This window comes from Neovison vison, chromosome 6, assembly GCF_020171115.1.
Source record: "Neovison vison isolate M4711 chromosome 6, ASM_NN_V1, whole genome shotgun sequence".
In the NCBI taxonomy this organism is placed as follows: domain Eukaryota; kingdom Metazoa; phylum Chordata; class Mammalia; order Carnivora; family Mustelidae; genus Neogale; species Neogale vison.
The window spans coordinates 221,593,193-221,618,448 of record NC_058096.1 but is presented as its reverse complement, the minus strand read 5'-3'; the positions used below and the strand labels follow the sequence as shown (position 1 = coordinate 221,618,448).

At 57.6% G+C, this 25,256-nt stretch overlaps 2 protein-coding genes across 12 annotated transcripts; one reads left to right on the top strand and one right to left on the bottom strand.

The window, feature by feature from the left end:
- The first annotated feature begins 4,212 nt into the window (after positions 1–4,212).
- CREB3L3 (cAMP responsive element binding protein 3 like 3) lies at positions 4,213–14,044 on the top strand. Of its 4 annotated transcripts, none has more exons than XM_044255453.1 (10): positions 4,213–4,239; positions 4,767–4,895; positions 5,568–5,865; positions 6,765–6,880; positions 8,405–8,542; positions 9,298–9,404; positions 11,479–11,547; positions 12,705–12,789; positions 12,962–13,058; positions 13,266–14,044. In XM_044255453.1, exons 1-10 carry the CDS (start codon positions 4,213–4,215, stop codon positions 13,640–13,642), a joined length of 1,443 nt encoding a protein of 480 aa, XP_044111388.1. In that variant the 3' UTR covers positions 13,643–14,044. The 4 variants fall into 4 exon arrangements, 3 of the variants coding, with proteins under 3 accessions (XP_044111388.1, XP_044111389.1, XP_044111387.1); XM_044255454.1 differs by having other exon boundaries at positions 5,565–5,865; positions 8,411–8,542; XM_044255452.1 differs by having other exon boundaries at positions 5,565–5,865.
- Positions 14,045–14,734: 690 nt separating this feature from the next.
- SIRT6 (sirtuin 6) lies at positions 14,735–24,257 on the bottom strand. 8 transcript variants are annotated; one of them, XM_044254542.1, is made up of 8 exons: positions 24,162–24,257; positions 21,478–21,605; positions 19,699–19,881; positions 18,147–18,206; positions 16,607–16,702; positions 16,449–16,529; positions 15,745–15,868; positions 14,735–15,655 (listed from the first exon to the last, which is right to left on the bottom strand). In XM_044254542.1, exons 1-8 carry the CDS (start codon positions 24,225–24,227, stop codon positions 15,314–15,316), a joined length of 1,080 nt encoding a protein of 359 aa, XP_044110477.1. In that variant the 5' UTR covers positions 24,228–24,257; the 3' UTR covers positions 14,735–15,313. The 8 variants fall into 8 exon arrangements, with proteins under 8 accessions (XP_044110477.1, XP_044110478.1, XP_044110479.1 ...); XM_044254543.1 differs by lacking the exon at positions 24,162–24,257 and adding an exon at positions 23,676–24,053; XM_044254545.1 differs by having other exon boundaries at positions 15,523–15,655; positions 16,607–16,872.
- Between the last annotated feature and the right edge of the window lie 999 nt (positions 24,258–25,256).

Below are 25,256 nucleotides of genomic sequence, written 5' to 3'. Positions count from 1 at the left end.
GATCGAGCCCCACATTGGGCTCCCTGCTCAGTGGGGAGCCTTCTTCTCCCTCTCCCGTCCCCCCTGCTTCTGTTCCCTCTCTCTCTGTCAAATAAATAAAAAAGATCTTAAAAAAAAAAAAAAGCCTCCTCCTCAAGGAGCTCCCAGCCGTGCAAGCTACCCCCATCCCCATCGTGTCTCACTCCAGCGTTAGTCCATAAACGTTCATTCATTTCCCCTGCCCTCACGCACACGTGGTGTCCTGTGCTCTGCGCTGCCCTGTTTCATTCACTGGGTGCACTTTCAATGGGGAAGATATTATCTTCGAGGGGATGAAAACTAGTGCTCACAGGGTGAAACAGATCTTCCTCTTTTTATGCAGAAAGCACAGATCACATAGAGAGAATGAGCAGGTACGTAACCTATGCGTGGTGTTACGATTTCAGTGGGACGAAGAACACAAAAACCAAAATGGTGAGAAAACACTGATGGAACCGTATACGCTCAATATTGCCCCCTTTCAGGTTAGCCCCTGGGTGGGCTCAGCAGGTTCAGTGTCTGACTCTTAGCTTCAGCTCAGGTCTCGATCTCTAGGTGGTGAGTTCGGGTCCCCCGTGGGGCTCCAGGATGGGTGTGGAGCCTACATTTAAAAAAATAATCATTGCCCCATATCGGCACATACAAATAATTGTCTTTCATTTTCGAAGTCATGCAACATTTCATCATGGGAATACACCAGGCTCTACTAACCAATCCCCTGCTGATGGCTGTTTTGTTGTTTCGAATGTTCTACTAAGTGTTTTCTGTATGTAATTGTTCACTTTATATTCTGTACATTTTTTATTGAGGTAGGATTAGTTTACAGAAGTAATGCACAGGTCTTGGGGGTGTGTTCAATTTGACGAGTTTTGACAATTCTATACACTCATGTAACCACCACTGGAAATTGGATCTAGGGGCCCCTGGGTGGCTCAGTGGGTTAAGCATCTGCTTTCGGCTCAGATTGTGACCCCAGGGTCCTGGGATCCAGTCCCGCCTCGGGCTCCCTGCTCAGCGGGGGAGTCTGCTTCTCCCTCTCCCCCTGTTCGTGCTCTCTCTCTTGCTCAATCTCTCTCAAATAAATCAATAAAACGCCTTTAAAGAAATAAAAAATAAAAAGAAATAAAAATAAGATCGAGAATATTTTCCCCACCCTAAAAATTCCCTTCCTGCCCCTGTCCACGCAGCTCCCCACTCTACCCTAGGCAACCACTCTCTTTCCCCCAAGATTCCGTTGTCTAGCCTCCAGATTTCCTATAAATGGAATCACACAACATGGTGCCATCCTACGGTAAAGGCACGTTCAACTTTATAAGAGATTACCCAATTTCCCAAACGGAGGTAGAACGTCTTGACTCCCACCAACAGCGGGAGCGTTCCGGTGGCTCCTTTATCTTCCAGAAGTGTTCGATGTCCACCTGTTTTATTTCAGTCGTTCTGGTGGGTATCGTTAACATTTTCACGTGTTGGCAACGGTTCAGAACCAACCAAGTGAAAATTAAAAGAAAAACCCACGCCGAGACGGTTATGTTTGGGAAATGCTACCGACCGAGTCTGTCCACTCCAAGAACACAGCAGAGCCTTGCAAAGACGGGCCGGCACTCAGAGCCGTTTCTCGATGGGGTGTTGCTTCATCTTCTTTAGCTGACGCGTCTCTCCTGCTGTGTTTCACACTCACACGTGCTGGTGGAAGCTACTGGGCAAACGTGACTTTGCTTTCCAGCTTAGCGTTGCCGGGAAGTACGCGCTCCTGTTCCATAAACGAGGTAATACGATGTCAGCATCGAACAGTCCTCTTGTCCTGCACTGCTTATCCTTGTTGGACTCACGCAGATATCTCTTTGTTGGGTTCTATAAATGCTTTCTGAAGTCCATAATTATATATACAAATTTAAATGCAATATCCTGGGGAGTGGGACTAGGGGGTCAAATCTACAGAAAGGGGTGAGTGAGTGAGTCCAGACCCTTTCCTCTGGCAGGTTTAGGTACGAGGAGGAGGGAGAGCTCTAGCTGAAGGGCCCTGGGGCTCCTGGGGGTCAGCAAAGAGGGGGGGAGGCCCGGGCAGGGGGAAGTCAGAAGTCAGACGTCACCTACTCCCCACACCTGCCGTCCCTGCCCTGGAAGAGAGTCTCCACAGCAAAGTCTAAATAAATATTATGGCTGGGATCACAAACACGGAGCCAAGCCAAACAAAGCCCTGACAAGTCCAACACAGGGTGGTTACAGAGGAAGCAAGATGGGGAGGCTGAGGCTGAGGGGGGACAGTGACGTCCCCTCTCCACGGGGCTGGGGAGCCCCAGGGGGCGCTGGGGATGTCCGACCCCCTCCATACTGGGAGCTCCCCCAGTCTGATAGCCACAGACGTCTCCCAGACGTGGTCCGCGGTGCCCTGGGGCGCCGCTGCTGTCATGTGAGTCCCCATCAGATACGAGGATGGCACCCGACGGGGCACCTCCTGGGCACTCATTAAGTCTGTTTGTGAATGGATGGCGATGGGTCCATTGAGAAAAACACACGGGATGGGAATTTCTTGAGCGCAAGGGGGTGTTTTCCTGACAGCTGCGGGCCTGGTGCCCGGCCTCGTGCCTGACACACAGAAGGCTCCGTTCAGTTCTCCTCTGCCCACTCAGCTCCCAACAGCTTCCTGTGGTATTTAATATAAAACAACAACTTCTCCTGGCCTGCCCTGCCCCCGCCCCCAGACCCTGAAGGAACTGCCCCACCCCCTGCCTGCCCTTCCTTCCTCCTCTCGCCACCTTCTGCTCACTGCCCCAGCCACAGGGCCTCCTCCCTGTTCCTTCAACGCGCCAGACAGGGTCCCGTTCCCAGGACCTTTGCATGTGCTGTTTCTTCAGCTGGAAACACATTTCCCCCAGATCTTCCCAAGGGCTCCTTCTCCTCCTTGGGGACTGCCGTGAAGTGTCATCTTCAGGAGTGCCTGGCGGGCTCAGTGGGTAAAGCATATAGTTCTTGATCTTGGGGTTGTGAGTTCGAGTCCCACCTTGGGTAGAGAGCTTACTTAAAAAAAAAAAAAAGGTCACTTTCTTCAAGGACCAGCCTTTGGTTGCCTTTCACCATGGTTACACACAGTTTCTTGGTAGAACTTACTCATTTGTCAGTTTCCTGATTTATTTATGTATTTATGACATAATTTGTTCAGGGCTCTATCCCTAGGGCCTGAAACGGGGGTGGTCACAGAGGACGTGTGTCTGACTAAGGGTTGACTGAGCACCTTGGCTGTGTGCAGAGACTTTCTAGATAATGACGACCCAGCAGAGAAGAAAGGAAACTCCATTCTAGCCCATAAGGCCCTGGGAGTGGGGAGGAGGGAAATGAGGGAAGACAAAAAAACAGGTTGAGGAACAAGACACTGTCAGACAGTGAGGGGTTCTTGAAAGCAGCCATGTCACAGAGGGCTATGGGGCCGGCCTCCTCTGGCGGGGGGGAGGGGGGACGGTCACACATAGCTTCTCAGCCAGCTGGGCTGCATGTATGAAGACAGTGACAGAGTCAGAGGTGGGAGGGAGGGCAGCTTCCTGCAGGCAGAACAGCGAGTGCAAAGGCCCTGAGGTGGGACCGAGTCTGGCTCAATCAATATCCGGTGAACAAATGAACCATAGAAGATTCTAGAAGGAACTGATTGCTGCTTAGGTTTGGCTGGGGAGGACTTGGAGCATGGCTGGGAGGTTGCTAGCTCCTGAGGGAAGGGAGCTTCTGGCAGAGGGGACGGCTCCAGCAAAGGCCTAGGATGTCCTTTTCTTGGTTTTGTTCCCTTCTGCGGTTGGACAGGACGCTGCCAGGGGCCCTGGGCTCTCCTGGAGACCTACATCCTGGGACTCAGAGGAGAAACAGTCCCTGAAAGTAGGGGAGAGGTCATGGCAGAGCTGAGGCACCCCAGACTTTGGCCTTTGCCTCTTGCCGGCTAGAAAAGCACAAAACATCAAGATAACGGTCTTCCCTCCCTTTCCCCCAGCTTGGCCTGGTGTCACTGGCCCTTAGCCCTGTCCATCTCACCGATTCCCCAATCAGCACCCAGGGATGGGCTAGGAGCTCCCGATACAATTCCAGCATCTTTGGGGGGTGGTTACAGAGCTGCAGAGAGGAGCGGAGCAGAGTCTGCCCTCCTGGTGGTGGGGTGAGGCCCCAGCTCAGAGCACACTCAGAAGGCAGTGGGAGGCCCGGCCGGCCGGCCTCATGAATGGGGATTTAGCAGCTGGAAAGGTGAGCCCTGCCAGGGGCTCTGGGAGAGGAAGGGTCAGGGGGGCTCTGGGGGAGGGAGGGGTCGAGGCCAGGAAACCCTCCCAAGATCCCAGAGTCGGAAGGAGCCTCACCCCCCACCCCCCATTAGACAGATGGGAAAACTGAGGCCCAGAGAGAGCACGGAATGGCCCAACTCATGCCTCCATCCCGGAGCTCTTCTTGTCTTTCTTCCAGGAAGGGGGCACTTGGGCAGGACGGGAGGGAAGAGGGCGCTGGTTTCATCAGCTTCATAGGAGCTGACCCGGCGGTTCCCCCGCACGCATGCACCTGTCTAGAGCTTGGAAAGAAATCCGCTCGCCGGCCCTGGGAGGGCCTGTGGGAGCAGCACAGCTCTCCTGGAGATGGGAGCGCCAGGGGCAGGGTGGGCCGGCCTGGGGGCCGAGTGGGGGGTTCGGTTTGAGCCGCCCGGACCTCGCGGCAGCGTGCCGATGGGGGGTGGGAGGAGAGGGAGCCGTGGGTTCCTCACGCCTGTCCCCTCCTTGCCCCAGATGGCTTCCTCCAGCTGCCCCTTGGACCCTATCGGCAGCCTGGAGCTCCTGGATCTCCTGTTTGATCAGAAGGATGGCATCCTGAGACACGTGGAGCTGGGTGAGGACTGGGACCACGTCGAGGACCAGGTGAGGACACACCGGGCCTCAGAGCCAGAGCGCCACTTCCTGGGGGAAGCATTTAGGGCTCGGAGCTCAGTTTTTTGTTTGTTTGTTTTGTTTTGTTTTAAAGATTTTACTTATTTATCAGAGAGAGAGAGAGAGAGGGAGAGAGAGCGAGCACAGGCAGACAGAATGGCAGGCAGAGGCAGAGGGAGAAGCAGGCTCCCTGCCGAGCAAGGAGCCCAATGTGGGACTCGATCCCAGGATGCTGGGATCATGACCCGAGCCGAAGGCAGCTGCTTAACCAACGGAGACCCCCAGGCGTCCCTCAGAGCTCAGTTTTAACAAAGCTCATCGTTGTGTTGAACCTCTCAGCTACTCTAAGGAGTAGGTGACATTAGCTTCTTCCTAGAGGTGAGGAAACTGAGGCCCAGAGAGGGATAGTTCCTTGTCCAGGGTCGCACAGCAGTTTGGGGTTGGGTTCCAGCTCAAACTCGGGGCTTGTGTCTTGGGGGGCACCCAGGCTGCATGATCGTGTTCAGGCTCACCAACCCTGGGAGGAAGGAGCATTAGCCCCTTCTGTCTTGCAGAAAGGACAAGGTAGGCCCAGAGAGGATCTGTGGCTTGCTCGGAGTCACAGAGCGATCCAGAACAAAGCGCAGGGCTTTTAACTCTCACCCTCCGTCTCTGTCCCAGCAGGTCCTGCCAGGCCCAGACTCTGACGATTTCCTAAACTCCATCCTGGGTTCCGGAGACTCGGCACCCAGCTCCCCGATCTGGTCCCCTGCAGCCAGTGACAGTGGCATCTCTGAAGACTTGCCTTCCGACCCCCCGGACACCCCTCCACGCAGCGGGGCAGTCGCCTCCCCCACCAGCTGCCATGCGGCCGAGTCAGCCAAGGGGCTCTGCCCCTCCTACCATCCCGGACCCCCCTGCCTTGCCAGTCCCCCTGGGCCAGTGGCCCCCGTGCTGGAGGCCTCTGTGGCCATAGACCTGGGTAGGTTCCGCGTCTTCATTCACCACCCTTGCCCGGTTCTGGGCGCTGGGCTGGCACATACCCACCGTTTGAAGGAGATGCTGTCCTGGGCCCATTCCCCAGATGGTGACATGGCGTTCCCGGTGAGGTTTAGGAATGAGTCAGAGCCACCGAGCTGGGCTGTAACCCTGGCAGACTGGCTCCCGCCCCAGACGCCACCTTGTCAGCCTCATCTTTGAACCTCCCATGCCTGGATCTTGGAAATGCTCGATGAAAGCGTGTGAGGTCACAGGACCCTAGGCCTCCGGATGCTCCTCCTGGATCTGGGGAAAACTAGCCTTATGCAGAAGACACCCCCCCACCCCCCAGCAGGGTGTCCTTTGTCCCTTGAGCCTTGCGAGGAGGCAGGAGTACTTAATAGATTCACTGGAGACTTTACAAAACTGAGACTCAGAGAGGTTGAGTCATTCAGTCAAGGTCACACAGATCTGCCCAGCCAGGATACGAACCAAGAGCTGTGTAACCCAGAAGTCTGCGTTCTGGGGAGCAGCCTGCCTATAGGTGCCAGGTGGAAGGGCACCTGAGGTGAATTAGACCTGGTCCCTGCCCCCAGGGGGAGATAAGGCGCTCTGGCTGGAGACCTAGTCTATAGTCCTGGGCAATAACGGCCGCTCCCTCCCGGGCCGGCAGTGGGTCCCTCAGCAGTGCCCCGGGGAATCAGGCTCCCAATTTCCCTCAGTGAGAAGATGGAGGCACCAGCTGGGGTTCTCTCCTTCAGCCCAGGCCTTGGGTTTGTGCCCCCAGTTCCTAGCACATGTGGTCAATCCTGGAAGCCTTTCTGGAGGCAGCAGGTGGAAGCTGGGCACTCAGAGGCCCCCACCTGACTTTTCCCTGGGTTTGTCCCCATCTGCCCTGGTCAGAAATGTGGAGCCCGGACCTCTGCTCCGAGGAGCAGGTTGAGCCGGCCGACCAGCCTCCGTGCTGCAACCTCACAGTGAAAGATCTCCTGCTCTCCGGCAGCGGGGCCGCCGACCTGGTGAGCAGTCCCCACCCCCACCCCCCGCCAGAGCATCGGGGCTCAGAGGGCTTCATGGGGTCCCAGGACCTCCATTTCAGAGATTGGGAAACTGAGTCACACGCAGGGTAGGGCACTTTCCCGTAGTGATAATAATATTTTTTTAAAAAAGGCTAAAACCAAGTATCTGCTATAGGCCAGACATTCTTCTAAATGCTTTCAATGTATCATCTTTTAATTCACAGAAATGCTAAAGATTGGGGCTCTTGTTACATTAATTTACTCTTGAGGAAATGGCACAGAGAGGGTTAGCAATTTGCCTTAAGTCACACAGAAGCCGCTGGCTCGATCCCTGGCTGACCTACTGAATTCCTGCTCACAGACCCAGGACCATCTGTCTTTCCGAGGGCTTTGAGTACCCAGAAACCAGATCTGATGACCCAATTAGTGCCCCCATTTCACAGATGAGGAACCAGTGATCAATGGCCTGGAATTCTGGGTAGTGGGGACTGACCCTCAGGATGGACAGACTGCCCCAATCTGTACCTTTATTCTGGAGTCTGCCATTCCACTGGGTGACATTTCTAAGACTTTGCCACTCAGATGACAACGTTCTTTCCTTTCTGATGTTTATCTTTCATAATTTAAATTTAGTTAAACACTTTTTAAAAATAGGCAAATGCAATCATTCAGCCCCAGTTCCAAAGGCACAAAAAGGCGCAGGGGGTGGAGTGGGGGCGGGGGTTCACCTCACCTCCCTTTCAAAGGATTCCAAGGATTCCTTTCAAAGGGATTCCTCCTTCTCCTCCTCACCCCCCTCCTCCTTCTAAGCTTGACATAAGTACCATCCCACACTTACACTGGTTTTGCCCCTTTATTTTTTTTTTAAAGATTTTATTTATTTATTTGACAGAGAGAAATCACAAGTAGAGAGGCAGGCAGAGAGAGAGAGAGGGAAGCAGGCTCCCTGCTGAGCAGAGAGCCCCATGCGGGACTCGATCCCAGGACCCTGAGATCATGACCTGAGCCGAAGGCAGTGGCTTAACCCACTGAGCCACCCAGGCACCCCTGCCCCTTTACTTTTTTAACTTGAGAGTTTACCCTGGTGATTGCTTTAGGTCTTGATATGGGGAAGCCCCTGTCCTTTTTCACACCTCCCCTCCATGATCACCTGGCTCATACCTTATTTAATCTGTCCCCTCTTTGTCAGCTATCCCCATTGTGTCCAGCCCTTTGCTGTTACGGACAGCGCTGCTGTGAATTTTCAGAACCCAGAACAGTGCCCGGCGCCCAGTAGGTGCTTAATACATGGTTGTCAAATGGCTGTTAAGCAGATGAAAAGTCTGTGCGTCCGCGGTTTGTCCGCGGTGAGAGTATCTGTAGGATCAATTCCCGGCTCAGGGGGCTGGTGCCGGCTCTCGAGCCCCAGTGCCCACGCAGACCGACGGCAGACCGATGGACAGTTTCTCAAATCTGGTCCCTCCTCGGTCTCCTGGAGGCTGTCGGTTTCCCGCCCCCAGCGCCTTGTCCGCGTTTCCCCCACAGCAGCAGCATCACGTGGCAGGCCCCCACCTGCTGCGCCCCGGGGCTGAGCACTGCCAGGAGCTGGTGCTGACAGAGGACGAGAAGAAGCTTCTGGCCAAAGAAGGCCTCACCCTGCCCACCCAGCTGCCCCTCACCAAGGTGAGCCCGGGCTCCAGGCCCCGCCCCCTTTCGTGCCACTGCCTGCAGCTGGGTCTCACCTGTGCGCCTCCTGCGCGAGAACGTCAGGACGTGGCTGTGGCTGGAGCTGGGAAATGCATCCTAAAGGCCTGCTGGGTGGGCGGGTCGGACGGGCTTCCAGGCAGCATCGGATTTGGGCGCTGGGAACCTTCCTGGGCCTTTCAGGCTGTATCATACAGCCCCTTGCAAGCCGGAGCTCACAAAGGGGGTGACCCGCAGGCCAGCCGTTCCTGCAGACAGGCTCCCACTGGGCTGTGCTGCATTGTAGGAATGTTTGAATGTCTCTGGCCGGGAGTTTTCACGCAAGAATTCCGTGACTGTGGCCTCCGTACCCCCACACCGCCACAGGCAATAGCTCGCCGCAGCCACCCCCCCCAACCCCCCAAGCTGATTTCACTCACGACCTGGGTTTGCCATGCCCACTGCGACCCACTCGGGACCCACCTGCACGCCCCAGGAAAGCGCTGTTCCCCGGCGCGGCCGGAAGGTGGCGCCATCGCCCCGGTGCGCAAAGTCTGGGCGCAGGTTCCTAATTAGGACTGGGATCCCAGAAAACCATCAGGACCCAGGAGCCCCCCTGCAGACTCTGCATGAATTTAGAGGGGTCTCCTGGACTCTCCCCCCAGATCCCTGGGTCTGGGGGTGGGGGGCTCCTATGGAAAGAGAGCAGGGGTCCAGACAACAGAGCGGACCCTCCTTCCCTTGTCACTGCGCAGTACGAGGAACGAGTGCTGAAAAAAATCCGGCGGAAAATCCGGAACAAACAGTCAGCCCAGGAGAGCCGGAAAAAGAAAAAGGAATATATAGACGGCCTGGAAACTCGGTAAGGCTGGGGGGGACTGGGATGCCACACGTGGGGGAGGGGAACAGAGGCCAGGAAGAGGGATGCAACAGTGACTAAGGTCACAGTTTTGGGGGGGCTGACAAAATGAGAGGCTTTTTCCGCTCTCGGGGAGAAATTATTTTTCACGTGAATTGCAAGGATAGAAAGATGCCCGGAGATGGCAGGGGCTTAGCCTCGGGGTCCCTTTATCCCCCAGAATATGTAACACAAAGAAAGGAGAATGTATGACCCATCTTGTTCTGACTCTCTGCCTGAAGATGGTGATTTGCTTCCTCCCCTGGTCTGAACATCCCTGGTGTTCAGGGGTGTGTGATGGGAAGGATAGAGGGGACACCATTCTTGGCAGAACTTCCTCAACGGAAAAACTGTCCCCCAGTGTCATCCAGTCACCTCTCTCTTAACTCACGTAAGGGGACAGCCTCCTCTTCTCTAACAGAAGCGTAACGAGCTCGCTCGCTCACTTCCTGACCCGGGCCTGACTCGACGGGGTGTTACAGGTCCATTTGGGTGTTCTGTGTCTTCCCAAGTCAGCTTTGGGCTGTCCTCCACTTCCGGGAAGTGGTCCATGACAATGGACCACCATGAACTGGTTCACAGTGGTCTCTTCTTAGTTTGCTGAACTCTGTGCTGTAGGCGGTCGTACCCATTTTATTTTATTTTATTTTATTTTTATTGATTTATTTGACAGAGATCACAAGTAGGCAGAGAGGCAGACAGAGAGAGAGAGGAGGAAGCAGGCTCCCTGCTGAGCAGAGAGCCCGATGCGGGGCTCGATCCCAGGACCCTGGGATCATGACCTGAGCCCAAGGCAGAGGTTTTAACCCACTGAGCCACCCAGGCGCCCCCCTACCTTTTTTTTTTTTTTGTCATACCCATTTTAATAATATGCTGTTCATTTGGGCTTTCTCTTTTCCTTCATCTTCTTGACTCATCTTGCCAGAAACTTGTTTATTCACTTATTCTAGCCGGAGAATGGATTTCTGGCCTTCCTCCCGTCTACCTGTACTTCTGTGTTCTAGCTCTCCCATTTCTGCTCTTAGCTTTATTGTTATTTTTAATGTACCAACATTCATTTCTATAACGGACAGTGTATGATTTGTTTCAGCGGTAGCGTTCAGTGATTCGACACTCTTATTGCCCTTGGTTTGAGTATGTTCTTCCTTGGTGCTTTATTTTGAAGAGAGTTTGTTCTGTTGGCCTTTTGCTAATTTTCAACACGTGTGCCTCCAGCTTGTTGAGCTGGAGGAAGGCTGGGAAGGGTCTGTCCCTCGCCGCCCTGCGTCGGCTGCCCCTTGCTCATTGTGATTTGCTCCATTGACATTACCATTGGGTCCTTGGGTCTTCCTTAATCGACATCATGGATTCTTTTCTACCCTGTGAGTTATTTAGAAGGAGGGCTTTTCGGCGGGGTTGTGGGGGGGCTTATTCCTTTCCCTGGATCCAATGCCAAGACCAGACTATCCCATGAGTGGTCTGGGCCAATACCACACTCGCAGATGGATGCAGGTGGGAAAGGTGGGGCGCCAGCCTGGATCTGGGGTCCCTAGACGGACAGATCACCATCGTGATGCTCCTCAGATGCCATCCGTGAAACCCCTCATCAACTTTGTTTCATGTTGTTCTCCCAGACACTCTGTGCAATAGGTAACTGTTGCCCCATTCTACAGGTGAGGGGACTGAGGTCAGAGAGTAGAGTGACTTGAGCTCACGGGGAGGGTGAGGATCGTAACTTGGTCCTCCGTGGACTCCCAGTCATCCTATTCCTTGCTCTTCGGGAAGCATCGCTGCCCAAGTTTGGCATTCTGTTCCCAGTCCTGGGGGTACGGGCTGGAGGGAAACCCCCACACCAATGCAGATGTGGGATGTAGGAGTGAGGCGGACCTGGGTTCAAATCCTGACCCATCCACAGATTTGCCAGGTGACTTTGGATGAGTGATGTCCCATCTCCGGTCTCGGATCTCCTGCCTGTAAAGTGGGGCCTCTCAGGGAGAGGTCAGCTGGACCAGCTGGTGACAGGCATATTCTGAATGTCACTGTGACATTGTCCCTGCAGGATGTCAGCCTGCACAGCCCAGAACCAGGAGCTGCAGAGGAAGGTCTTGCATCTCGAGAAGCAGAACCTGTGAGTCTTGGTCCTGCTGTGGCAGAGGACGGGGAGAGCTGGCCCCCAGAGTCCCTCGCAGGAGAAATGAACCGTGTGGGGGAAAAACTTGTGATGGCAAAGCAGAGCAGGGGTTATGGGCTCCACCTAGAAGGGGGCAGGCTGCATAGAGTTGGGCACTTGGACTTGGGGACGGGTGTTTCTGGAGGAGGAAATGGCCCACGGATGGCCAGAGGCTAGAAACACAGTGTCCTGGAGGACTGCACGTGTTGTAAGAGGGACAGTCATCTACTTAACATTTATTTAGTATCTTGTCTGTGCCAGGCATTCTTCTGGGCAGTGGAACCACGAGGTTAAACAGACAGACCATCTCCCGACTTACAGAACTCATGGTCTAGTGGGAGACATACTAAGACAAGTGAAAATATGTGAAGGATTATTTTAAATAGTGATTGTCACTGAGGGGGAGAGCGAAGCAGGGCCAAGGCACTGGACAGCGAGTGGGGGCTGTTGTAGGCAGGGAGGTCAGATAAGGTGACTTTTGAGAGGAGACCTGATGGATGAGAGAGAACCAGCTCTGAGAAGACATGGGGGAATTGTGCCCTTGGCACAGAGGGAACCAGCATGTGCAAAGGTCCTGGGGCAGGACCAGGTCTGGGGTGTTGGAGAAACAATATGTGGGCCCATGTGGTTGGAGCAGAGTGGGCAAGGGAGAGAGAAGGAGGAGGGGGGGAGGGGACAGGGATGGTCTTCCTAAGCGGCCTATGCCTTAGGGGCCATGGGGATGACTTGGGCTTTTACCCAGGGAGGGGGGAGCCCTGGGAGGGTGGAGAGAAGCCCACTTATATTTGAAAAGTTCCATCCGGCTACTGCTGGGAGCATGAATCCTAGGAGGGCAGGAGGGGCCGTAGGGGGGCCAGAATAGAGGCTGGAGCTGGAGTTTTGGTGAGAGATGATGGCGGCCTGGATCAGGGAGCCGAGAAGTGAGTGGATGCAGGGCGGGGATGTTCAGGGAGATTTACTGAAGCGAAGATGGAGAGTCCGGGACTCTAAGACCAATGGGGCCATGAGAGATGAATGGGGTTCAGACATCAGCCAGGCTGGGAGACCCCAGAAACAGATGGGAGTCAGATCACAACCGCCTGGGGCTGAGCCAAGGCCTGCACATTCCCAATAAGGTCCCTCTTGGAGCAGCTGAAGAAACTCCAGGCCATTGTCGTCCAGTCCACCAGCAAATCGGCCCAGACCGGCACCTGCCTAGCGGTAAGTCCTGGTCCCGAGGATAAAGGGGGTCCTTGGCCTTGGCCAAGGGGACTGTGCAGGGAGCTGATCATAGCCTGAGCCCCAGTTCAAGCACGATCCCATCATCTGGGCCTTGGTTTCTTTGCTCACGGGGTGGGGGGAGGGATGGGGTGACCTCCCCCGTCTCCGCCAGGTCCTGCTGTTCTCCTTTGCCCTCATCGTCCTGCCCTCCATTAGCCCTTTCGTCGCCAACAAAGCCGAGAACACCGGAGACTACGCACCTGTTCGAGGTAGGTGGGTTTGAGATGCTCAGCCTTCAAAACCCTTCTGGGGTGCACCATGGGTACAGTCCCCTTGTTTCCGCAAGCCCCTATACTGGGCTTCTGGGGGGTGGGGGAGCAGACCCCCTTATTTCCACTCTCTGAGGCTGGGGTTAGGGATGAGAGGGATGCCAGTCTCCCATCCTGTCCCTCATGATCCTCCCAACCTTCGCTCAGTTTTCTCCAGAACTTTGCACAACGACGCTGCCTCCCGCGTGGCCCCCGACGTCACACCAGGCTCCGAGGCCCCAGGACCGCGGTCCAAGGATGGCACATCCCAGGAAGGGTCTCCAGGCAGCCCCACGGTGGACTGGAAATCTCGGGGCATGTCGGCTCTGGGCAACTTGACGAAGGGTCTGGACAACTCGACTCTGATCCCGGACAACTCGACCCTCCCCCAGGACAACTTGACACTCGCCAAGGACAACTTGACACTAGCCCCGGACAACTCGATGGAGAAGCTGAAAGGGGCCACCCTGCTGGGCTGGACTGCGCCTGAGCCAGCGCTCAGCTCTGGGCGAGTGGGATTGGAGGCAGCAGGGGAGGAGCTGTGAGCGCCATCTCTATGTGCCCTCAGGCCCCTGGGCTTAGGGGACCTTCTGTGGACAGTCACGACGGGCATGGGGGTGAGAGGGGAGACCTGGCAGAAGAGCCAGGATGGAAATGCACAATCTCCGGGACCCCGAAACACACAGAACACGCCCAGACACAGGACGCCCGCAGGGTCACAAAGCCTGAGAAAGCCACAGACCCAGGCAAAGGAACCAGCAGACACATGCAGAGTGACCCACAGACCCAGACAGACAGACAGATACACAGACATCATGGCCCAACACCTCCCCTGCTCCCGGCCTCCTCCCTGTCCCCTGCACACAGGGAAGAGAAACCGGCTGAGTCCGTGGGGACCCTGGCCCCAAGCCACCTCACTTTTCTAAGCTTGCAGAGATCCTTAATAAAGTATTTTGACAGAACATAGCTGGCACAAAGAGGCGTTGGGTGGGAGCCGAAGCAGAGTCTCGGGCTCCCTACCTCCTGGAAGGAGAGGCTGGGCCAGCCCATGAAGCGGAGGGAGGTGCAGCCCCACCCCCAGGCTGGAAAGGCCACATGCCAGGCCCTGGAAGTGCCTTCAGCACCTTGGAGAGCGGTCGCGAGGCCCGTGCTTGTCACGCCTGGACCAAGCTGTCTGGGGGCCCTTCAGGGTGTCGAGGGAAGGTCTGGGGACCTGCCCTCTTGGGGGCCTCCACAGCCCACCCTGCTCATTTTCCAGATGGGGAGACTGAGGCATAGGAAGTGAAGGATGCTGGCTAGAAGCCGGCTGTGTCTGACGCTCATGCGTGGTGACTCCCCACCTGCTCTGAGCAGGTGCCAGGGGCTGCGAACCAGACTTGCAAAGCCAGGGCCTCTAGCCTCCAGGGGCTCACAGCCTGGCAGCGGAGGGCAAACATTTAGAAACCATGCACGCGGGCCCATCATCACACACTGAGGGCTCTAGGAATGCCAGCCATGGTACTGTCATCCTCCTTCGTCCCCAGGCCGGGGTTGGCCCAGGCCGGCTCCACAGGGGCAAGGGGACCATGCGGTCCTGCCCCGCCCCCCCGCCCCCCCGCTCTCCAGGACTAGGACCTGGTACAAGGTCAAACACGGACTCAGATGCAAGAATTGCTGTTTATTGCATTGAAGACTTCTTTGGAAGTCCGGAGGCAGCTGGGTACACACACCTTTCTCCCTCTAGCCCCAAAGGCAAGGCAAACCCCTACTGTCCACGCCACCATGAAATCTGGCTCCTGAACGGTGGCTCTGCCCACCCTTACCTCCTGGAGGGATGGTGAAGGTCATTTGGGGGAGGCAGGGGATGGGGAGTGAGGGCCCAGGGCCAGAGAGAGTTAACTCTTGTTGCCAGAACTAGGGAGGGCCTGGCCACACCTCCCCAGAACATCCTGAGTCAGGGGCTGGGCCTGACCCTAGACTAGCAAGTGCCTCAGGTGTCAGATCCAAGGTCATGTCCAGGGCGAAAATGCTCCTCCTCAGGCCCACCCCAGAGGCCCCCAGAGCTAGAGAGAGAGGCAGTGGAGGGTGAGCCTGGCCTGGGGTCTGGATCCCAGCAATCAGCACCCTGAGGTCGCCCTCCCACCCCCATGGGCAGGTATGAGTGACAAAGTGAGACCAGTAAGAAAAGATGAATCCACGGTTTCTACAAAAAGCCCCACCCTCCCCAGGCCCCCTAGTCAGCTGGGGGCCACCTCAGCCTTCACCCTTTTGGGAGGCCTGTGCGGCACAGGACTGTCCAACCGTTCCCTCTTGGGGCTGGCCGGCCCAGAGCCATTGTGCTGGGTGCAGGACTCCGTGGAGGGCTCCGGCTTGGGGCTGGCAGGTGCTGGGCCATTGAGCTGGGTGGGGGCCTCCTCCTTGGGCTCCAGCTTGGGAGCGGGAGGGCGGGGCAGGGGGGGCAGCGCCCTCTCCAGTACGTGGGGGCCGTCCCAGGCAGGGATCTCCAGGCCCAGGTGCTTCATAAGCCTGGTCATGACCTCGTCCACGTAGCCATGGATACGCAGGTCAGCGTGGCGGTCCTGCGGGGGACAAAGGTCAGGCTGAGGCCAAGGTTGGGAGGGGAGGGAGGCTGGGGCAGGGAGCATGTCAGGGTGGGCTCAGAACGCACGTGCTTCGTGGGCTGAAGGTTGACAATGACCAGTCGGCCTCCTCGGCGCTTGGTGGCAAGGGGCAGGTTTCCGCTGGGCCGGATTTGCAGCGAGGTGCCCAGCGTGATGGACAGGTCTGCGTTCCTGGGGCGGGCAGGCAGAGTCGGACGGAGCCCCTCCTAGCCAGGCACGGTGGTCTCTACAGCTCTCCTGCCCCTCCTGGCTCGAGCCCCATTATCCCCCCACAGGCGTGTGCCCCTGCTACACGCCCAGCCCCGGGGCAAGGGGGCAGCTCCCTTCCCAGCTGCCTCTGCTGTCAAGGGCCACCCGCAGCCTGGGCCGACTTCCCAGCTGCCCTGAGTCCCACCACCGCAGCTCCGCTTCTGCCTGGGCCCCCTCTCCCCCGACCCCCATTGGCAGAAGCAGGGCTGTTGACGTGCGCAGGACTGTCGAGCCTTGGGACTCGGGTTCTACCCCGGCTCAGCCACTTCCCAGCCGGGCAGCTTTGGGCAGGACCCCACCTCCAGACGCCTCGGTTTCCCTGCCCGCAACACGAGCTCGGTGCGGTGCGTGCCAGTAGCTGCTGTACTCAGGACAGTGAGGCCCAGAGCACTAGCAACCGCCTCTTTCAGGAAGCCTCCCCTGACTGCCCCCGGGGCCAGAGCTGGCTGAGCTTCTCCCCGAGTCCCCATCCGCCCAATCCGGGCTCTCCTGAGGGTCAGACCTGCTGGCCTCGTCAGCGAGAGTGAGGTCCCGGTCAGGCAGGGCGTCCTCCCAGTCCAGGATGGTATCTCGCAGCTCCCCCCTGCGGAGGAGGTGGGGGCATCAGCGCGGAGACGCGCACCCTCCCCTGGAGTCCGGGCGGGGCGGGGGGTCACTCACCTGCAGGCCCGCAGCCCCCTCGCCTTGGCCACAGTGCAGAGCCGGCCTGTAGCCTTGAGGCCCATGCTGCCCACGACAGTGTCCCGGACGTACTGCCTGTGTTGGGGGAGGAAGGGGGGGCCTGTGGGGCCGGGTCAGCCCACTCCCTGCTCCCCTGCGGCCTGAGCTGCTCTCCCAGGGAAGTGTGGGGCTTCCACAACACAGCCGGCCTGGCCGCACCCCAATGCCAATGGCGTGGAAATAGACTGGGAAGGGTTCCAGACAGACTAGAGAGATGCGACAGTGACATGCAAGGTGGGACCCCAGGTTGGATCTTGGACCGGGACAAAAACAGAAGGCTCAGGAGCACTGGGCAGCTGGGCGGGGGGGGCGAGGCTGGGTGACCTACATGGCTTTCTATGTGGCCTTTACAACGAACGTGCTGCAGCCGAGGAAGAGAAGAGCTCCTGGGAGACACGTGTCCCTCGGGCCTGGGCGGTGGACAATTAGCCTCAACAGCCCGGCAAGGACTAACAAAACAGGAACGACCGCCAAATCCACGTGGGGATCAGCAGACTACGGACGTGAGGACCAGATCTGGCCCTCAGCCCCCTGTCCTTGTGAATAAAGCTTTATTGGCGCACGGCCACGCACATTCCTTCCCATGGTGTCTAACACAGCGCTCACACCTCGAAGGCAGAGCCGGTCATCCTGACAGACACACTCTGGGCCGTAAAGCTGAAAACGTTCTACCATCTGGCCCTTTCCAGAAAAGGTTTGCTGAGCCCTGATCTAGGCAGAGTTCGGTTCATCATACGATTCTTATGAGTTTTCTGTAGATTTGAAATTTTTCAAAATAGATTTGGGGACTTTTTTGTGTGTGGCCATGGGCACCTCCCGCCCTTGCTGGGCGGCTGCTGAGTCAGCGCCCCGGCTCCGGGAAGGGCTCTGGCTCAGTCTGCCCAGAGCGGGCGGACATACCTTTGTCACACTCTGTCTTGGGCTTAACTGTGTCCCCCCAAAAGATATGCTGGAATCCCAACTCCTGATACCTCAGAGAGTGCCCACATTTGGAAACAGGATCATCGCAGACGTAATGAGCTCACACTGGAGGAGGCTGGGCCCTCGTCTAACAGGACTAGTGTCCTTACAAGCCAGCCAGACGGCGGACTGAGGGGTCGACAGGCCGAGGAGCACCACGGACGGTGAGAAACCTCCAGCAGACACAAGCAGGCAGGAAGGAGCACCCCCCGCAGGGCTCAGCAGGAGCCGGGCCCGGCCACAGCCGACTTCGAACCTCTAGCTCCAGGTTGAGATGACCCGTTTCTGTTTTGAGCCGCCCGGTTTGTGGCCATCGTTCTGGCCATCGGCCCTGTGGCGCAGGAGAGGAGCGCACCTCCCCAGGGGGAACACGTGTCCCAGGCCCTACCCAAGCCCGGGTCTCTGGCCAGGCCAGAGGAGGCTCACGAGGCCCCGACCTGGGAGGTGACAGAACACGAACACAGGGCTGGCCCGGGGCTGCCCATGCCCTGCACCCCGCCCCACCCTCCGTGGCACTCACGTCTTGCACTTGACACACTCCTCTACAAACATGTTTCCGTGGAGCTCTGCCAGCTTGTCCCTGTGGGAGGAGAAGGGAGACACTTCGCCGTGGCACGGGGTACTGGTTCCTAAGGCTTAAGGCCGAGCACCGAGCCCTCTTCCTCCAGGAAGCCTTCCCTAGGCCCTCGACCATAGGATCAATGGACTCCTTCCTTCCAGGGCCTCTGGCTGTGGACTCCGCCAAGCATAGTTGTACAACCTCACCCAGATGGCCCAACCTCTCCGAGCCTGGGAATCATTAACCTCTGCGGCTGATCCCACCCCGTACATGGACAGCCCATCCCGCTCACAAAATCCTTCGACACTCGTGCTGGAACCTCCAAATGTCACCAGGTCTGAAGGACAGGAATTCTGATCCCCAGTTTGCAAAGAACCTAAGGCGATGGGTGGTCCCGGGGGCATAGGGTTTAGAGGCAGAGGGACGTGGGATCAACTCCTGGCTCTGTTACTTCCCTGCTGTGTGACCTTGGACAGGTCACTTAACCTCTCTCTGCCTCAGGCCCAATCTGTGAAATGGGACAGCAGTGCCTAACTTTTGGGATATTTGGGGGAGCAATGATCAGGCGTGGAAGGCTCTTCCCCTCACTCTGTCGGCCACCTCTCTCACTCCCTCACGTCCCGAGGCCAGTGTCACAGCCCCCCCGGCCTGTCACAGGCTGCATCTCCTGTCCCACTTTCCCCTTTCGTTCCCTGACAGTGATCGCCGCCTGACCTAGCTTGCAGTTTGCTAACTGATCTCGTCTTCTGTTTCTGCGCCCCGAGAGCGTAAGTCCCGGGAGGGGCTTCTGTCCTGTGCCCGCAGCGACCCGCGTCTAGAACAGCGTGTGGTGCGCAGTGGCTGCCGGGTAAAGAGTCGGGTGCGATCCATTTCGCTCCTGTCTGCGTGCAGTGGGTGCTGGCAGATTAGTGCTTCCTCCTCCAAAAGGGACTCAGGCCCACTTCAAAAGGGGAGGGGACAGTGGCCTCATTCCCCTTTAGAGGCCGAGAAAAATCCTCTTCCTTCAACCCTCGCCTACAAAGGGTGGGCGACTCGTGTCCACATCTGCCCCTGCTCTCATCTGTGGACCCAAGGGTAAGACCTGGTCAGTCTTTCGGCCCTAGTACAGTGTTCCCACTCACTATAAAAGTAAAAAAGACGGGTATGAAGACCCAACTACCAGCTCCCAACCGTGAGCACTTCTTCCGGCGCCCAGCTTCCTCTCGGCCTCCCCCGAGGGAGATTTGGGAGCGGGCCGGGTGCTGGTGGCTGAGGGCCCCACTCCAGGCCGACAGAGGTCCAGAGCACAGTGGTCAGGGCTGGAAGCACCCCTGAGGACCCTGGGACCAGGAAAGGGGACCCCAATTCTCAAGATGAGCCCGGGAGGCAGTGACGGCGGATGACAGCTCTGGTTCACAGAGCTCCACGGGGCGATCGCCGCGCGGCCTCACATGGGAGGGGCCGGCATCACCGTTCACTTGACAGATGAGGAGACTGAGGCCCCGAGGGAGCAGGGCCAGGAGCCGGGGGTTACCTGGGGAAGCCGGAGCGCACGTGCAGCCCGTCCACGTTCTGGCTGACCAGGAAGCGGAGGAGGCCCACGCGCTCCAGCTGCACCAGCGCCATGTGGGTCTGCGTGGGCCGCGCACTCTCGAAGGTGGTATCGAATTTGGGGGCCAGGCCCCGTTCCTCCATTGTCCAGACACCATGGGGGCCCCTGAAGGTGGCAGGTGGGCGGAGACACGGAGAGTTTAGGGTTCAAGGAAACGGGGTAAGGAATAAGAGACAGAACATTAGAGACAGAGACAGAGAGAGATAGAGAATCAGGGAGACAAAGATGGGGAGACAAAAGAGAGTGTGTGAGACAAAGAGAAGGGAGGGGCGCCTGGGTGGCTCAGTGGGTTAAAATTCTGCCTTTGGCTGGGGCCCTGGTCCCAGGGTCCTGGGATCAAGCCCTGCATCAGGCTCTCTGTTCAGCGGGGAGCCTGCTTCCCCCTCTCTCTCTGCCTGCCTCTCTGCCTACCTGTGATCTCTGTCAAATGAATAAATAAAATCTTTAAACAAACAAACAAACAAACAAAAAAACCAAGGAGAAGGGAGAGATAAAGGGGACGGGGAGAGGAAGGGGAGAGCCTGTGGCGCTCGAAGGCAAAAAATTATTCATTCCAATCAACATTTCCTGCTGCTACACTGAGCCTGGCCCTGTGCTGGGTGATGCGGAGGTCCTAGTGGACCGAGGCCCTGCCCTCAAGGAGGCCTCCATCTCACGGAGGGTGGACCTAAGTGGTCACCGACCCTGCTGGGGGAGCCCAGTGGAGGTGCTGGGGCCTGGGCATGGGGAGTGTGGAAAGGCTTCCTGGAGGAGGCTGAGCTGTCTCTTCAGCTGTGCGAGGAGAGGGAAGAGAGTTCGGGCGGGAGGGGTAAGCAAAGGCCTAGAGGACCGACAACAGCCTGTGAGTTGGGGGAAATGAAGTGGTCTGGAGGCTCCAGTGAGAGCAGCAGGGCCCGCGAGGGAGAGGTGTCCTGAGGCGGGGTCAGGAAGGGCTTTGATTTCCAGCCCGAAGTATGGGGAACTCCCCTGTGTGGCAGTGGGGAGCCATGGCAGGTTATGGAGGAGGGGTGGGAGGGAAGCACGCCTTAGAAGTGTGACTTTCCTCCCGGAACCAGGAATCTGCTCTCCCGCTGCAAGTCTGGGCTAAGGGCCCATGAGGCCTAGGGAGGGAGTATAAACACAACAGGCCTGCCCTATAGAAAACGGTGCCGAACTCGGTGCCTTCAGGGGCCGCTAGGGGGTGCCAGTTTGAGACCCTGGCGCTTCAGCAAGAAGACTTGCCCAACACAGGCTGCCCCAAGCAGGGAGGGGCTTAGACACTGGTGCACACCGTTGTCAACAGGTAAGAGCCTGAGATCGGGATGGTTAAAGCCACTTGCCTGACACCAGGTCCGACCGAAAAATATTTGCAAGTGAGCATGGAGCCAACTGCCCCTGATAGCAATCTTCCCATAGTCTCAGGTAACAGAATCCCAGTACTTGGGCACGCATGGTGGGCCCAGGCAAAAGACTACATTCCCCAGGATCCCTTGCAGCTAGGGATAGTCAGGTGACCACACTCTGGCCAGTGAGGTGTGAGTGACCAATGGAATGTTGAGCATGACTTAAAGGGACCTGTCTGGAAGGGCGGGGTCTTTCCAGTCCCCAACATCCCAGGGGAAGGCGGTAGGACGGGTTCTGATGGCCAGGCCTCTGTGAGTTGACAGGGAAAATGCTGGCGGTAGCGGACCCTGCCTCAACCTTCCCTCCATGCCCACAGACCTGAAGTCAGGGATGCCCGAGGCGGTGCTGATGCCGGCACCTGTGTGGAACACCACGTTGGAGGACTGCCACACCAGCTGCGCCAGCTCCCACACCTTCCGCTCCAGCTCCTCAGGAGGGTCGAAGATCTGTCAGGGGACACAGCAGAAGGCAGAGGTCAAAACGTGTCCCAAGTGGCAAAGCCACTAGCCACAGATTGGGATTCCCCCGCCTTGCCCGGGGGTGGGGGGTAGTAGGGGGAAGAGAACCCACTGGAAAAGGGAGCTTATCCTCATGTCCCTCCTCTGTCCACAGCCCCCTGGGGCTCCCGCATCCTTAGGGAGCCTAAAAACCTAAGCTCTCCTTAAAAGCCTAAGCCCTCCCCGGAGGCCCTGCACTATCTACCCTCCCCTCCTGCCCCCTCTACCCTTCACCCATTCTCCTCCAGTCACACATGCCTCCTCACTATTCCTCCAACACACCAGGCCTGATCCTGCCTCAGGACCTTTGCACAGGCTCTAGGCAGAGGGTACAGCACTACCCACATAGCTCCTCTCTCACCTCCTTTAGCTCTTGGCTCAAAAATCATCTCATTTGCACACCTGTGTTCACAGCAGCATCATTTACAATCACTAAAATGTGCGGGACGCCTGGGTGACTCAGTTGTTGCCTTCAGCTCAGGTCATGATCCCAGCGTCCTGGGATCGAGTCCCACATCGGCCTCCTTGCTCTGCAGGGAGCCTGCTTCTCCCTCTGACTCTGCCTGCCTCTCTGCCTGCCTGTGCTCACTCTCGCTTGCTCGCTCTCTGACAAATAAATAAGTAAAATTTAAAAAAAAAAAAAAAAAAGAAAGGAAGAAAGGAAGGGACCCTGACACCTGCCATGACATGGAGGGACCCCTGAGGACACTGGGCTCAGTGAGAGGAGCCAGACCGGAGAGACCCCTCCTGCAGGACCCCACTCCTAGGAGGGCCCCAGAGAAGTCCTGTTCACAGAGACAGAGAGGAGAGAGTGGGAGCCAGGGCTGAGGTAGGGGGTGGGGAGTCCGTGCTTCACAGGGACAGTCTCCGTGTGGGGAGATGGAAGGTTTTAGAGATGGAGGGTAGCGGCGTGCTTGCATGACGGTGTGGGCGTTTTTTTTAAAAGATATTTACTTATCTGACAGAGAGAGATCACAAGTAGGCAGAGAGGCAGGCAGAGACAGAGGAAGAAGCAGGCTCCCCGCTGAGCGGAGAGCCCGATGCGGGGATCGATCCCAGGACCCTGCGATCATGACCTGAGCTGAAGGCAGAAGCTTAACCCGCTGAGCCACCCAGGCGCTGAGCCACCCAGGCATCCATGGTGTGGATGTTTTCTAAGCCTCTGAACTGTGTACTTGAAATGGTTAAGGTGGGACATTTTATGTTGTGGATTTTGCCACAATTAAAAAAAAAATTGAGGGGGTGCCTGGGTGGCTCAGTGGATTAAAGCCTCTGCCTTCAGCCCAGGCCCTAATCCCAGGGTCCTGGGATCGAGCCCCGCGTCGGGCTCTCTGCTCAGCGGGGAGCCTGCTTCCCCCCCTTTCTCTCTCTGCCGGCCTCTCTGCCTACTTGTGATCTCTGTCTGTCAAATAAATAAAATAAAATCTTAAAAAAAAAAAAATTGAGGGGGTGCCTGGGTGGCTCAGTGGGTTAAGCTTCTGCCTTCGGCTCAGGTCATGATCTCAGGGTCCTGGGATCCAGCCCCATGAGGGGCTCTCTGCTCAGCGGGGAGCCCACTTCCTCCTCTCTCTCCTCCTGCCTCTCTGCCTACTTGTGATCTCTCTCTGTCAAATAAATTTTTAAAAAATCTTTAAAAAAAAATTGAAAAAAGAAAAGTGATCTCAGTGATGCCTCCTGGGCCCTGGTTTCAATGCAGCCCCAGCTCTCCTCACCACCGCCCTCTTTGCTTTTCTCCCTGAAGCTTACCGTCATCGGACTTATATTTACTTTCTCCTTGTCTGTCTCCCTGCTAGAATGAGGGATGAGAATGTGTCTGGTGCATAGGTGGTGCTCAATAAATGCTTGTGGAATCAAGCGACTAATCAAGGGCCAGGCAGGAGGAGAAGAAGAGGGGCTTCGGGAGGGATTCTGAGGCTCTTATTAAACGCCTCAGAACGCGCGGACCAGGCTTTAGGGGATGGGGCGATCTTCCCCCCAGTTTACAGAGGGGCTAGGGGACCCAGAAGGGAAGTGACTCACCCCAAGTCCTAGAGCAGCAGAAGGGGTTTTGCTGAAACTATCTACGTCCATCCAACCTGAAGCCCCTCTCCATCACCCTCAGGATAAAGTGTCAGCTCCCCTGCCTGGCACGTGCGGCCCCTGCGGTCCCGGCTCTGGAAACCTCGCGCCTAATTTGTGCCCCAAGCGTGTTTCTTCCCACCTCCCCGCCTTCGCCCCTGCCGAGCCTTCCGCCTGCAACGGCGTTCGCGCGCTTCCCTCATCAGAACTTCGGGACTTCCCGCGACGCGGGTGCCTCCCTCGGTCCGGCCAGGCCGACGGGGGGCTGGGGGCGTCCGGGTCCCCGGGAGCGCAGGGGGCGTCACTTCCCGCCCCCTCCTCTCCGGGAAGTCCCTCCCATTGTCTAGCCTCAGTGCCTCCCGATATTCCCACAATGCCCCGCTGCTGCCCGACCCCGCCCAGCCCGCGGCGCTGCGGGCGGCCTTCGGGAGGCCGGGCCGAGCTCACCTCGGGGAGGCCACACTTGCCCTTGTCTGCGTACGGCGACAGTCCCGCCGCGTAATTCACCGACATCCTCGCCGTCCCGACGGGAACAATAAAGTTTATCTTGTTGAGGCCGCTTCCGCCGGAAACAGGGCGGGACGTGCTGGGGGGAGGAGTCGCGTCCGCCCTCCGCGCCCGGCCTCTGCCTCCCAGGCGCGTGCGCCTCGCCTGACGCCTCGGGCGCCATCGTTAGTGCTGGCGAAGGGAAGGCAACTTTCTTCGGAGCGTCGCCCGGTGACGGGAAACGGGCTGCCGGCCGCGGGACAGTGCGCCAGTCAGCTCTAAAGTGAGGGGCACAAGCAACCGGCGCCCCTTTTGAATTCCCCACGTCCCTCACGGGGACAGAGGACTCGTGCTCCAGTCGGGGCTCTTTCCGCTGCACATTTCAGAAGGGAATCAAGTCACCAAAGCAGGGCAATCGTGCACGGGGGCGGTGGGGGTGGGCAATGTGGGGCCTCACCACGTAGGGGCTTGAACGCCGCTCCGAATTACCGGGGCGTCATCCAGCCGGGTGGTAGTCTGCACACGGCAGGACAGGTGACCAGCTAAGAGCCTGCTCAAAGGCACTGGGGCCGGTGGCCTTGAGGATGCATTTAAGAAACGTGTTGAGCACCAACCGTGCGGGGGAGACACTGGAGAACAAGGGCGGCACCTTGTGGCGAGAGGTGGACACAGACCCGTGAGCGGCAGATGGTGACTTAGTGTGATTAAGGTGCCTTAGGGGCACCGAGCCATAGGGAGCTGAGAGGAGGCACCTGACCCAGCCTGGGTACATCCCGGAAGGCTTCCTGGAGGAGGGGGTGCTGCAGCAAAGATCCAAAGAGTGAGTAGGAATGAGATGGGGAGAGTGAGCCTTTCCGGAGCGACATGGGGTACGGAAGGGGCGTTCCTGGTGGAGAAACAGCAAGGGCAAAGCCGGGGAAGAGAGGTGGGGGTGTCGGAAGAGCAGGGTGTCTTCCCACCAGAGCTCGTTGGCCAGCAGGCAGCCTCACGGCCCGCCTGTCTCCTCCCTCTGCTCATCCCCGGCCCCCTGGGGCGGCTGCCCTCTCAGAGCTGATC